The following is a 13,335-nucleotide window of genomic DNA, read 5'->3' on the forward strand; positions in this document are numbered from 1 at the left end:
AATCTTTTTTTACTGTTATGCTCTCAAACCAACTTAAAGTTGAATGTAGGCCCCTTTTTACCCAGAAAAAATACCTGTCTTGCACTTATTTAGAAGATTTTTAAAAAATCCTATTAAATAAACCTTTTTTTTACTTAAAAAAAAAGAAATGTAGTTTATTTTCTAAGTTATTCATTACGCCGCTTTAGGGGTTAGAGACTTAGTTTGTTTATATTTTTAAACAAAATGGCGACCTCCTTACACGTGAAAGAGAAATCAGCTTGGAAAACTGTCTCAATACCTCAAGATTTATTAAGTCAAGAAGAATTTGATGGATTAGTAGATATTCAAGAACTGACCGACTATGAACTTTTATCTGTTAATACAGAAGTGAGTAAAAAATTTAAATTTATAACTAGTCTAGAATCTCTCTAGCTAGAGTCTAGAGCAGGGGTCTCCAAACTTTTCAGTCCGACGGCCCGAGGGCCGCATTAACTATCAAATTTCAGTTCGGGGGCCAGTTTCTTCCATGCATGTCATTGATTTTTCTGGGCAAATTTCCTAAGCCATCACCAACAAACGTTTTTTTTCCGTGGACAAAAAGATCTCCGCGGGCCGGATGAGAGGACATCGCGGGCCGTAGTTTGGAGACCCCTGGTCTAGAGTAGTACTAGATTCTAGATCTAAACAACGGTATACCATTCGAATCGTCCTTAGAGGATTTCATAGTGTCAGCCGCCAACCAATCAAACGCGCGCTTTCTCCGCGTTTTGGTTGGCGGCTGACGTCACGGTGACGTCACGCGACGCGTTTTTGGAGCTAAAAAGGGCCGAAAAAGCCATTTTTTTCTACGTGTAGTTCGGATTTTTTTACGTTTTTTAAAATGGGCCCGAAAATGACACTTTTTAAAACTGGACTTAGCCATTTTTTCAAACAAATTTTTCGAAAAAAGGCCGTTTTGGGTGATTTTTGGATGTAAACAATGGCCTAGGTCAACACGTGTCAAACCACGTGAAGGCACCCAATCGACGATTTCGGTCACGCATGAGTGGTTTTCATACGTTCTCGTGAACTAAATACCAGTTTCTTGACAACAAAATGGAAAACGACAATTTCGTGAAAATAACGACCCTAGAGGAATGGCTCTTGAAGATTATTAAATAAAAATTGGTGTGTTGGCTCTATGTATTGATTCTAAAGTTGTCTATAATTGACTAGTAGGGCATGCTGAAACAACGGCCTGAGGGCGCCGTGTAGTGTGTAGTTTCGCTAAATGTAAATTAATCAGCCCAGCCGCAGATCAATCGCAAACTGTTAAAATGGTTGGATGTGAAAAGCTTCTACTTACAAATTACTTCTGAATAATCACATCACACAAAATAATCCCAAAGAAAGCACAAAATAAAATCCTTTAGAAAAGTATCACCATGAAATTTGAAAACCACAGTTTGTCAACCTTAACCAGCCATCTTTGGCTCGATCTAGAGGTCATTCTTTAGCCTACACATGTGTCTTGTCAACCAATTTAGTTTCTGATGGTACACGACATTTAGATAAATATAATATAACAAACTAACTGAATTCCAACATTATATCCATCTAATCCAATATTGAAACAGAATTTGAAGCACAATGATCTAACGAATAAATCCAACTCTATGCGAGTGTCGCAGCTTTAGTCCTGGATACAAGCATAGTGTGTAGTCGTGTTGTGAGTAAATTTGCACGAGATACAACACCGACCTAGACCTTCCTGATGTGTATGGCCCCAAAGTGCTGCGAGTAGGGGAGGGCAATTTAACACCAGAATAGTTTTTTTTTTCAATAGTTAGGTCATCAGTAGTTCACGCGGTTCACCAGTTCACGCATCCTAACGGGGTTGAAAGTGTAACTTTACCTTAAATTGAACTAGGTGAGAGGAGGAGGGTGAGTTCATTAGAACAACGGAGCTATATTTCTAGTAGAAGAATGCGGGGAAATCATAGCTTGAAGTTTGAAGCCGGCATTTCATTTTTTTCATTGTTATTGAGTACAGCCCTTTAATGCACGACTAGGCTACTCATTATGAAATCTAAAAATGTAGTTGTGCTACCATGCAAAAGTAGCCTAATAGGTCTTGTTTATTTAAATGCAGATCCTGTTAGCCAAAAAATATTTGAATACACATTTTAGTTATATCGTAATGATTAATGTTATAATACAATGCATATATTCTGATAGTCCTTCAAGCTTTTGGGCAATCCATAACTTGTATTTCAAATTTATAATGAGCAGGATGCACTCGATGTTTTAAGTGCTACATTCGGTAGCTGTTACTTTGTGCCTGACAGCATCCCAATAGTTCACTGTAAATATAAACTGAGCTTGACGAGATTCCCATCGCCAAGCAATCGTATGATGATAGACCCAGCAAGCATCACTCGTTAAATTCGACATCATGGCTATACCAGTCATTGATTTTCATAACAGCCTTTAAACGCCTAGTTCTTGTTTTTTTAAAAAAAAAGTGTCTTCCCCCCCCCCCCCTCCCCGCTTGCGCCGACGTCATCATAGGCCAATACCATGTTGCGATTTTTTTAAACGGATATAACACACCCCTCTCCCCCTCACAGCAAACGCCAACAACGTCACCGAAGGCCCAAGGCCAATAACACGCACCACGGTGGATTTTTTCTTCAACGAGTATATACCCTACCCACCCGCCGCCTTACAACATACCGCATGTCTCTACGAACGGGGTTAAAAGTTTAACTTTGAGTTCAAGAAGGGGAGGGGGTGGTATTCAAACAACGAAGGTGTTTCTTTATAGTACAAACACATAGTTAAAAAATTATACTTACCGTAACTTACCTACTGCTATAGCATCATACATAATTTTATAAATTAGCTAATTAATTAATTAACTAATTAAATATATCTAATGATAATGAAGGGAGATAGTTTATTTTGGTTAAGGCACGACACACAACACTGTGCGTGCCTGGTATGTGGCCTGACCGACCTAAAAGGAGATTGTTTATATTATTGTTTTGAGTTTATATTTAACTCAATGCAACGAGCCTGCCGGTTGGCTGAGGCCACGCCGGGGGGACGATCTGTCCGGGATTCAAAGGGACGACTCGAAATATCATCCTAAACAACTACTCTAAGTTTGGGTCTTGAGTAAAACACGCGAAATGGCGAGACGGTACATATAGATTTGTAGATCTAGATTCTACATGCTGCATAATAATGCGAGAAATCTTCTAAAACAGCCTGTCACATGACATTTTTGTCTCGCATTTTACCCCCAACCAGTTGGTAGGCTTGGTGTGAGTAAAGTGCTCGAATATCTGCAAAATTTTTAATTATGTTTTAACCACATCTGAGAATTCCTAGGTGCGGATGATTTATTTATCTTACTGTTTTTAACTCCTAAACTTTGATGCAGTCTTAAATTTTGAAACACTTTATATAAGGTGGCACTATTAATCACTATTATTAAGTAGCGACTCGCCACAAATTCATTTAAAGTCCAATGAATCTGATGTTTCAATTTTTACCAAACCCGAAATTTGTTGATGATTCAAATGATTGAACAACTTCTTTCTATTTTATTGTTTTGACTTTGAATACCACGTCTTTCAAAACAGCCTGAAATAGGGCCTTAAGTATTATTAAATTTAAATGTTACTTGTAATTTGTAACTTTAGGGCTTTAAGGCTTTAGGCTTATACTTATGTGAAATGTTCTTTTTTCCTCTTTTATTCTAATTCTAATGTTCATAGTTCATATATGAAGTAATTTATTAGGCCTATGTTTTATATCAGTCCATTATTTTCTGCTATTTTTCAGCTATGCGTTCTTATTTAATTACATATTTACAAAAAAGTAGGCTATCATTAAATGTTGCTATTCTTTATTAAAAGAAGTGTGGGTTACATCACTCGAGTCTGGTTTCTTAATGCTAAAGTTGCATGCTTAGACTAATGTGAACGTGAAATGAACCCAAACATGTTTTTTGATTGCTTGCTTTGGGTAAAAATAAGTGTCTTACCAACTATTGTATGATGCATGCTTCTCTTAATGAACTCACAGTGACCCTAACTCCTAGTAATAGTCATGTGAAAGAAAGATGACTAATTACTATAGCTTTAATTAATACAAGAATATTGTGATATATTTTTGTCAAATATAATAGATAATTGAATAGTAAATCAAACACAATGTCTAAATATTTCAATATAGGTCAAAAATTAATTAAAATATTAAACTTGTTAAATAAACAGTTGCTATCTGTAAACTAAAGTGGTTTCCCCTGAAATTCAAACTATAATTATACAACAAAAAATAACTTTAAAAAGATAGCTGATAAGTAAACAAGCTTGGTTGCATCTGATGAAAACATAAATTACAATTCTGTATTCACCTTTTGTTTTGCTAAAAAATTTCACATATTTAGGATGCTGAAATCACCAGTAAAAAATCAAAGAACAGAAAAAGAAAACGACTGTCTGAGGTAACATCATCTGGAGATGAACTGGAATGCACACAACATATCAGCAACTTACCATCCAAGAAAAAGAAAAAGAAACAAACAGGGAAAAGTAAAGTTGAAAGCAATATAGAGACAGACGAAGAGATGGACCAGACACTTCAATTGCAACCTGAACTGAAAAAGAAAGCAAAGCTAAAGAAGAAAAAGACTATTATTAGCGGTGATTTAGCAAAAACAAATGAGAAGGAAAATCTTAAGTTGCAGCAAGTTATCAAAACTGAAGAAAATGAAGTGTCACAGAAAAAGAAGAAGAAAAAAAAGAAGAAGAAGCTGAACTCTAAAAATCATGACAGTAATGTAAGTTGTGGAAACTCAACAGCAAGTGAAGTTACTGATGAAGTGGAGAATCATACAGAAGTTGGTAAGATGTGGTCTTAGATTTACATTTCAAATCTCACTGTATATTTTAAATTAAGTTTTTTTTAAAACCACACACTATGCTGTAAGTTAGAGCGTTGAACTAATTAAAAAAAATTATACATAATTATCTTGCGATACAAATGAGTTATTAAAAGATTCCATGTTAAATAAAATTGTTCTCTCCTAACCTGACTAGACATGTCACAGTGGAAGAACTTGTATGTACCAGATGTATTCCTCAAGGCCCTACAGGAGCAGAGATTTGAGAACCCCACAAAAATTCAGACCATTGCTTTACCCAGTGCAATCAGGGACAGGAAGGATATTCTGGGAGCTGCTGAGACAGTGAGTCATTGCTTGCTTTCTTCATTGGGACAGCTTGGTCCAGTGAAAGCATTTGATGCTAGGGGAACTTAACTTTTTTATTGCTTTAATTGTCTGATATTTCATTTAATATTTGCTGTTTGTTAATATACTTATACTACCTTCTGTTATTATTTAAATTATTATATTCTTTTAAATTTATTTTCTGCTATTATTGACTCAATCAAACATTATTCACTATCTGTTATTTATTTTGCTATGTTATTGTTGAATTTGTTAATTTTATGTATTGTTATTATTTCAGGGAAGTGGAAAAACTCTGGCATTTGGCATTCCACTGTTGGCAAAAATTCTAGACTACATAGAGTCGAATAAAAATGTAAATGAAGGGCTGGAAGGTGATATTGACAAGGATGATAACTCTGATGTTGACATGGAAGATAACTCTGATGAGGAAAAGAAGGAAAAATCTCCAAAGGTTAGTAACTAATTTCACAATCTAGTTTCAAATTATTTTACCTTATCTAAAAAGTAGTCACTGTTACATCATTAAGTGTGGTCTTAAAAAAATATATCTCCTGTAATTTATGTTTAGAACATTTATGTTTTTTGAACTTATCATATTTACCAAGAAATAAAACACTTAACATAACAAAAATCTTTTTATATAATTACACCTACCTATGCAGTCATTTGCCACTTAATATTCTATGTAGAAACGAAGAAAAACAAATCCACCATTGGCATTAATATTGGAACCTACAAGGGAACTGGCTGTACAAGTTAAGAACCACTTGACAGCTGTTGCAAAGTACACAGATATAAATGTGAGTAATTTAGTTTAGCACATTCAAGTTTTATAATATTTGTGAATCAGTTTTCTCAATAGTGATGTATTTTTCTTTATTAATCACTTATTTCTATATTCATGTATGCATTTTAAATGATATTCATGTTTTTTGCTCTAAATTAACAAGTTGTAGTTTTCCTTTAGCCATTTTCTGGTTCTTGCATTAATCTATTAGAAACAATGATTTATCTATAGCCTGATAATATTTTAACCATAGTCCTGATATATTTTTTTGTGTGGCTAGTTTGCAACCATTGTGGGAGGAATGTCTGTAGATAAACAGAGAAGAATTCTGAGCAGGCGGCCAGAGGTTGTCATAGCAACACCAGGTAGATTGTGGCAGCTCATTGAAGAAGTAAGTCGCTAAAAAAATTAAATCATAAGAAATTGATTGAAATTTCTTTGTTATATTGAATTGAAACTCAAAACGTCATTGATTGATTATTATAAAATTAATTAGTGAGTTGTATGTTTTTAAAAAAAAAAAGAATTGAATGTTTAAACAGAGTGATTTGGTGAGGTTACTGACCATTTCAAATTTTTCCAGGATAATGAACATTTGAAGCGGATTGACCAGGTGATTTGTTTAGTTGTTGATGAAGCTGACAGAATGGTTGAGAAAGGACATTATGAGGAGCTGACCAAACTCTTTGAGATGATAAACAAGTGAGTTCAGTATGCACACAACTTTCTGCTTAGTTTGTACACACTACTTTCTGCTTAGTTTGTACACAATACTAGCTACTGCATTTTTAAATAATACTTGCTGCTATTTAATTCACAGTATATTTATAAAAAATAAAATTTTAAAATTTCAGAAGTCCAAGGAGGGCAGTAAATCGTCAAACATTTGTTATGTCAGCCACACTTACCATGGATGTTGCTCTACCTAAGCGATTAATGAACAAGAAAAAGGTGAAAAAAGATGATACTAAGCTTAGTAAGTTATTAAATAATAATTGCAATAGCTTCTATTTTCTAGATTGCAGTACAATAATAGCTGTTATACATTAATAAATTATATGTACCTATTTTTAGTTGGTATAACACCAATGATGGAAATATAAACAATAGTTGCTGGACTTGTGAGAACTTGATTCTTTTTCTAGTTGCTATTTATATTTAATTTCTTGAATTTTTCTACACTAGAAAGCTTAACAGACAAAATCAGCTTTGGGTTTAAGCCTAAAGTCATAGACCTGACACCCAAGGAAAAGGTTTCAACAACTTTGACAGAGCTGAGGGTCAACTGTGCATCAAACGAGAAGGTCGGTATCGACATGAGTTACAGTGAATTTTGCTTTCATAGAATAGATACATTTTTGTTATTGATTCATGTTATGACCTATACATCTTATGATTGATAGTGTTATTCAAGAATATGTTTTATTAAGGCCTTTTACTAGTATTACTTTTACTTGTACTACTTTCTGTTTTTCTCCAGGACTTTTACTTGTACTACTTTTTTTTTCCAGGACTTTTACTTGTACTACTTTCTGTTTTCTCCAGGACTATTACTTGTATTACTTTCTGTTTTTCTCCAAGACTTTTACTTGTACTACTTTCTGTTTTTCTCCAGGACTTTTACTTGGATTACTTTCTGTTTTTCTCCAGGACTTTTACTTGTACTACTTTCTGTTTTTCTCCAGGACTTTTACTTGTACTACTTTCTGTTTTTCTCCAGGACTTTTACTTGTACTACTTTGTGTGCCAGCACCCTGGCAGGACCCTTGTGTTTGTCAATAGTAAAGATTGTCTCCGCCGTATGCTGGCATTGTTCACAATGTTGCAGCGCTCCCCCCTGGCGCTCCATGCTGATATGCATCAGAGACAGAGGTTGAAAAACCTGGACAAGTTCTCAGGTACCATGTTTTCTTCTTCGTTTTAATGTGTCAACATTGGAGGTTCATACAACTAGTCCAACATATAGGACAAGCAGTCATCCCATACTCAAGCACCCCATATAATTTTTCTCTAAGCGGGGTGTTTTGGGGCCAGAATCTAGACTGATCTGTGGGTACAAAGTGCAGTCTTGTAAAACATGTTCTGTATTTCCCATGGACCACACCACAATGGCATGTCTTGCTGGGGCCTACTTTTATTTTGTGAAAAAAATGTCAGGAATTTATTCTTTGTTCCTGGCGTGTCAGCTTGTAATGGGCGTCGTCCTTGTCATAGTTTTGGTGAGAGTCAGAGCAGCTGTTGTTTTCTTTTTCTCCTTCTATTTTTTTGGATGTAGTAAAATTTCTGGCTTCTATAGGGCTGTTAAGTAGGTCACCAACCAGTTCTATGGCTCAATAAAACCTGCATGAACCATAGAACTGGTTGTTGACCTACTTACCAGCCCTATAGGTACCACATGGACAGCTACCTGTTTCTCTTGCTTAGTAAAGTTGTACTGCTTTGTAAGGTGTGTATATTATAATGACACTGATGTTTCAATGACTTCAGAAAACAAGAAAGGGCTTCTGTTTGCATCTGATGTGGCTGCCAGAGGCTTAGATATTCCTAAAGTTGATCATGTGATACACTACCAGGTGCCTAGAACTATGGAGGTGTGTACATTCTGCTCACTTGTTATGTGTTGGTGCGGGTGAGGCAGCTTATTTGCTCTACAATTAAATTGTGTTTGCTTTAGAAATGTGTTGAACAACTGCATCTCACTTGCTGTAATGTTATGTCTACTTTTTGCTCTAGAACTATGTACACAGGAGTGGTAGAACAGCCCGTGCATCCAATCTTGGCCTCAGTGTCATGCTAGTCTCACCTGAAGATGCCAGAGATTATCGTAAGATCATCCATGGGGTTAGGAATGGTGAGTTTTTATATTATGTCTTACAGTTTACAGTATCCAGTCAGAATGATGTTGGTAGTTGCATGTAGCATGTGTGTACCATCATGATAACAAGGAGCACAACCTTTTGGTTAGAAAATAAAATGTATTTTTTAAACTTTTTAACACAAAAATATGACAACTAATTTCCTCTCCCAAAGGTGAAGAGCTTCCCATAATGCCAGTTGACATGGAGCTGATGCCTGCTGTGAAACAAAGAGTAGACCTAGCCAGACAGATAGATGTCAAGGAATACAGGTAAAGTAATATGATGTATTGTACTCATTTTGACACTTTGTATATTGCTGTGTAAATAAACTTGTTATTAAATCAGCATAGTATGATAGCCCAGACCAACAATTAGTAACAAGCATAACTATAAAATGTAAAGCTTTTTCTTAAGTCTGTCAAATTTTGTAACTCAGTCTCGACCAATGATTTCTATGAAACTTTCCAGGCTAGTGCACTTCTGATATCATTAAAAATAATTGTTTTGACCTTGCATCATGCTATATAATTTAATTTTTTTTATTATTATAAATTGTAATTTAAAAAGTATCTTTCAAACTGCGGTACACTAGTTTAATATAATCACACACAAAATAAAATAATATAGAATTATTTCCCTTGAGCTTTGGCTTTCAAGGGTTAAACTGTTGACCTGTTAAAGCTGAAAAGGTTAAAGTTGGAGCTTATTACTGTAGGACACATTTTTTGTGTGTTAAATTTAAAGTTCATCGCCTTAAAATGTTGTGTAAATACATTCATAAAAATATTCTCAAATTATTATATACTTTACTTTGACTAAAACAATTTGATCTATTTTAGGTTAAAAAAGAAGCGGTTAAAAAACAACTTTTTTACAAAAGCTGCCCAGGAAATGGACATGATTATAGATGATAAAGCTCTGTATCCTTTTGCTATTAGTTTTTTGCCTGCTAGTTTTTAACACTATAAGTTGCATCTCTTTTCTTTTTGAAGTAAAGTACAAGAAATGTACTTCATCTTGTATAGTGTGGTCAGCACTTTTCCTGAATTTTATCTGGTACCCATAAGAGCTGGGTGAACTCAAGGACATACTTAAAACTTAAGTCTAGAACAGAACTAGAATACACGCGTACAAGATAATTACCTGTTCTAGAACTGTGTTATTGGAATCAAATAGCAGCTTTTGAATGTAGTGCCCAAAGACCAGGAACATGTTCCATACAAATGTTGCCCAACAGGCTGGCACAATCATGTTATCCAATGCTCTGATAGGACATTTTTTGTCAAGCTGATTAGCCCCCACCAAAGTGGTTACTAAACTGTAGAATGGTTGCATATTGTCATTGATCCTTGACCGTCTCCAGCTTAGAAGATCTAGGGGACTCAGCGGAACAGGCCAGAGACAGAAATTTGCTGAAACAGATGAAAGCTCAGCTGGCTGCAGCATTGCGGGGGTCACTGATGCCCTTAAGGATGAGCAAATATCCAACAAAGTCTGGGCAGTTGTCCATACATACAGCAGTCAATTTATTTAATATCAAATAAAATTGTTTTATAAATGTACTCCTTTTTTTTTACTAGTCTGGTGAGTTTGTGTAGAAGTGCAAGTAGCAGATGTATAGGCCTATAAAAGGCAGTTTGTGAAGACAAAAGAGAAACGCAAGGTTCAAATATTTTATTGGATATTTCCACTTGGTAATAATAATTTGCAAATAAATATCACTGAAGGTCAAGAGACACAATTTTTGCCAGGAAAAATGGTTGTTCAAATAGCAACGTAGTTTTTTCATGTCTTGAAATTAGTGTAATAGCACTATTTAACAATATTTTGTGCTGATCATTTGTTCTAATGTCTGGCAAATAAAGGGAATAGAATTGAAAGTAGACATTTTTTATAAAAACTAGTCAAAAATAGAAATCTGAAGGAGCATTAGCCAACATCAATATCAGTCCACAAGATACACTGGGTACAACTGATTCTCATTTAAGCGACATGTAAAGTATTGTCATATATACAAATATGGTTTTTATTTTTAAATCAGTTTCCAAACTATAATTATTGATCCAAAACTGAAAATATAGTTCCCGTCTTCTTTTTGTCTTTTTTTTTATCTTATAAAACCTGATGCGAAAATTTAAATTCAGAAATTCCTCGTTTGAAATAATTTTTTGCTGAATTTTCTAGCGATGTCAGTTGAATAAATAGAGATAAGTTTGTCTGAAAATGGAATGTGCAACCTAAAGTTTGAAGGTATAGTATTTGTAGGTAAGCAGTTACTTAGGATGTATGGGGTGATAGTCATGAATGATCTAAGCTAATCTCCAAATATTTATGAAATCTACCATGCTAGTGCATGCTTGAATTTAAAAGCAGCAGTTAAAAACTTAGTCTCATTAAATACACATTTTGTTTGAAACGTGAGCATAAAAACAAAATATGATTCCAAACATCCAGTAACCTTATGGCATTTGAAAAGAATGGACATGAATCACAACACAGAATATGATTTCCTGATTTAAAAAATTATTGGTGAGGAAAAATCCTCTGATCAGTAACACAATGCTAAAACTAAGAATTTCCTCCGCGGTAAAAACTTGGTATGAAATAAACCACATTGAGAAACAAACAATGAATTTCACAGCCAGACACAAGCCATCACAGGTTTATATAGAGCTTGGCTTGTTGAGCAAATCATCACATTTTAGCTAGTGTACAACGACTAGATCTTGCTAGAACATGGGCACGCTATGTACAGGTTAGTTAAACGTTTAAAAAGTCGCAAGTAATACAAACTAAAAAATAGAAAAAAAAAATTACAATACATGGGCTTATGAAATAAAAAATTAGCTGCATCAATTAAATAAATGTTGATGGCTCTTAGCATAAACTTAGTTACAAAACTAATTCATGACAACTTTCTAAAACTTGAATCAAATGTGTACATACACCATCTAGTACCTGTGTGAACTAAAGAGACTATTAATAAACTTCACACAATGGGGGGGGGGGGGGGGGGTTGACCTGGGATATGCTATACATTCATTCTTTTATGACAGACCAACTGTTCAGTTTTTAAAAAAAAATGGAATTCAAGTCTGCTTTAATACAGAAAATTAAAATAGACATCTTTTCTTTTGAACATCTGGCCAGAAAGCTGTGATCTATTTTACGCCTATCTTAATTACAATATCTAGTTAGGCAGAGTAGACTGCAGAAATTTTGTATGTTAAATAAGTTAATTATTGATAGGATGAGGATGATTTTAGGTGGGATCTAGCTATGAGTGACATGTTAGGTGGGATCTAGCTTTCTGTACACAATCAAACAAGGAGGTAGAATGAAAATCATCTAAAAAAATTGTGTGATTCTACTGAGGGCCATCCTCTCATCTAAAGAGTAAGATATCAAACCAGGTCACAAACAGGCAGATGGTCCACTTCTAGTGTTCAATGTCTATTTGTATGTGCTGGTCTCATTTTAAAATTATTGCACCATATGTATGTTGATAGCAGGTAAAAGAATATGTGAACTGATTATTGCACTATATCCCTGTTTGTATTCAGGCTAAATCTTACCTGAGCTACTTTAAAAGTTCACAATCTTACTCTTGTACAGACTAAAACTGTGTACATGACATAACACCTCCAATGTAGAGAACTGTGTACATGTTGACCCAGATCCAACTGTTGGCCATTACTACAATCAAATGTAAACACAAGACCCAGACTGATCTGATACACAGATGTAAACAACAGCTGATTCTCATCAAAAGTTGACACTTGATTCATTGCATATCAAATCAACTGTTTGCTATCTTTTATATTTTTGGTTACAATTTTTATCCAAATTTACTTAATCAAGACTTTATGAACATAAAATGTTAATTGCAATCAAAGTTGTCAAAAGTTACATTCAGATTTGACAAAAGTAACATGTAAAAATGTATTTAAAAGCAGAATTAGAAACTTTCAAACTTTCTTTAAAAAGAGTTACAATTTGAGTTGGATATTTCAAGTCTAAAGCATTTGCTTCTATAAATAGTACCAGTGAGCAAACAAAGCTGTATAGGTCTACTAGGAGGGCTGGTACTACACATTTTTAATGTACTCTGGAAAATTTTCTTGGTCAGCACCTGGCCTGTCTTAGAATAGGCCATCCTGGCAATGTTAAAGGTCACAAGGTGACCAATCTGACGAGTTCTAGGTCACCGATTGACCCATCTGCGCGTGGATTCCTCCCAGTCTGTGTTGCCACCCTCCTCGTCGTCTGTCCTGATAAAAGACTCGTCGTCAGTTTGTAGGAAACTGTCCTCGTCTGTTGTGTATCTGCTGCTGGTCATCTCCTGGTAGACACAGAGGTTTTACAGTAGTAGGTGGGAGGGGGGGGGGGGGGGAGGGTACACAGCCACTCATATCAGTACTGGTCTAGACAATAAAAACCTGAACTAACATACTTTGGGACAG

The 13,335-nt window shown here is 34.9% G+C and overlaps 2 protein-coding genes across 2 annotated transcripts in view; one reads left to right on the forward strand and one right to left on the reverse strand.

Moving 5' to 3' along the window:
- Positions 1 to 60: 60 nt before the first annotated feature.
- LOC131953185 (ATP-dependent RNA helicase DDX24) lies at positions 61 to 10,434 on the forward strand. The gene is made up of 15 exons (XM_059316253.1): positions 61 to 369; positions 4,421 to 4,877; positions 5,073 to 5,221; positions 5,505 to 5,678; positions 5,917 to 6,027; positions 6,295 to 6,405; positions 6,598 to 6,716; positions 6,869 to 6,990; positions 7,200 to 7,318; positions 7,735 to 7,912; positions 8,502 to 8,605; positions 8,748 to 8,865; positions 9,045 to 9,141; positions 9,712 to 9,792; positions 10,236 to 10,434. The coding sequence occupies exons 1-15, from the start codon at positions 226 to 228 to the stop codon at positions 10,414 to 10,416; spliced, it is 2,265 nt and encodes a 754-aa protein (XP_059172236.1). The 5' UTR covers positions 61 to 225; the 3' UTR covers positions 10,417 to 10,434.
- A 97-nt stretch (positions 10,435 to 10,531) lies between these two features.
- Positions 10,532 to 13,335, reverse strand: part of LOC131953184 (dystrobrevin beta) — a 73,358-nt gene continuing 70,554 nt past the window's right edge. The window contains exon 21 of the mRNA XM_059316251.1: positions 10,532 to 13,214. Coding sequence (XP_059172234.1) covers positions 13,077 to 13,214 — 138 coding nt within the window. The 3' untranslated portion in view covers positions 10,532 to 13,076. The remainder of the gene's footprint in view (positions 13,215 to 13,335) is intronic.

Source organism: Physella acuta, unplaced genomic scaffold (assembly GCF_028476545.2).
Source record: "Physella acuta isolate Inbredline_101_S28 unplaced genomic scaffold, ASM2847654v3 ptg000913l, whole genome shotgun sequence".
NCBI lineage: Eukaryota > Metazoa > Mollusca > Gastropoda > Physidae > Physella > Physella acuta.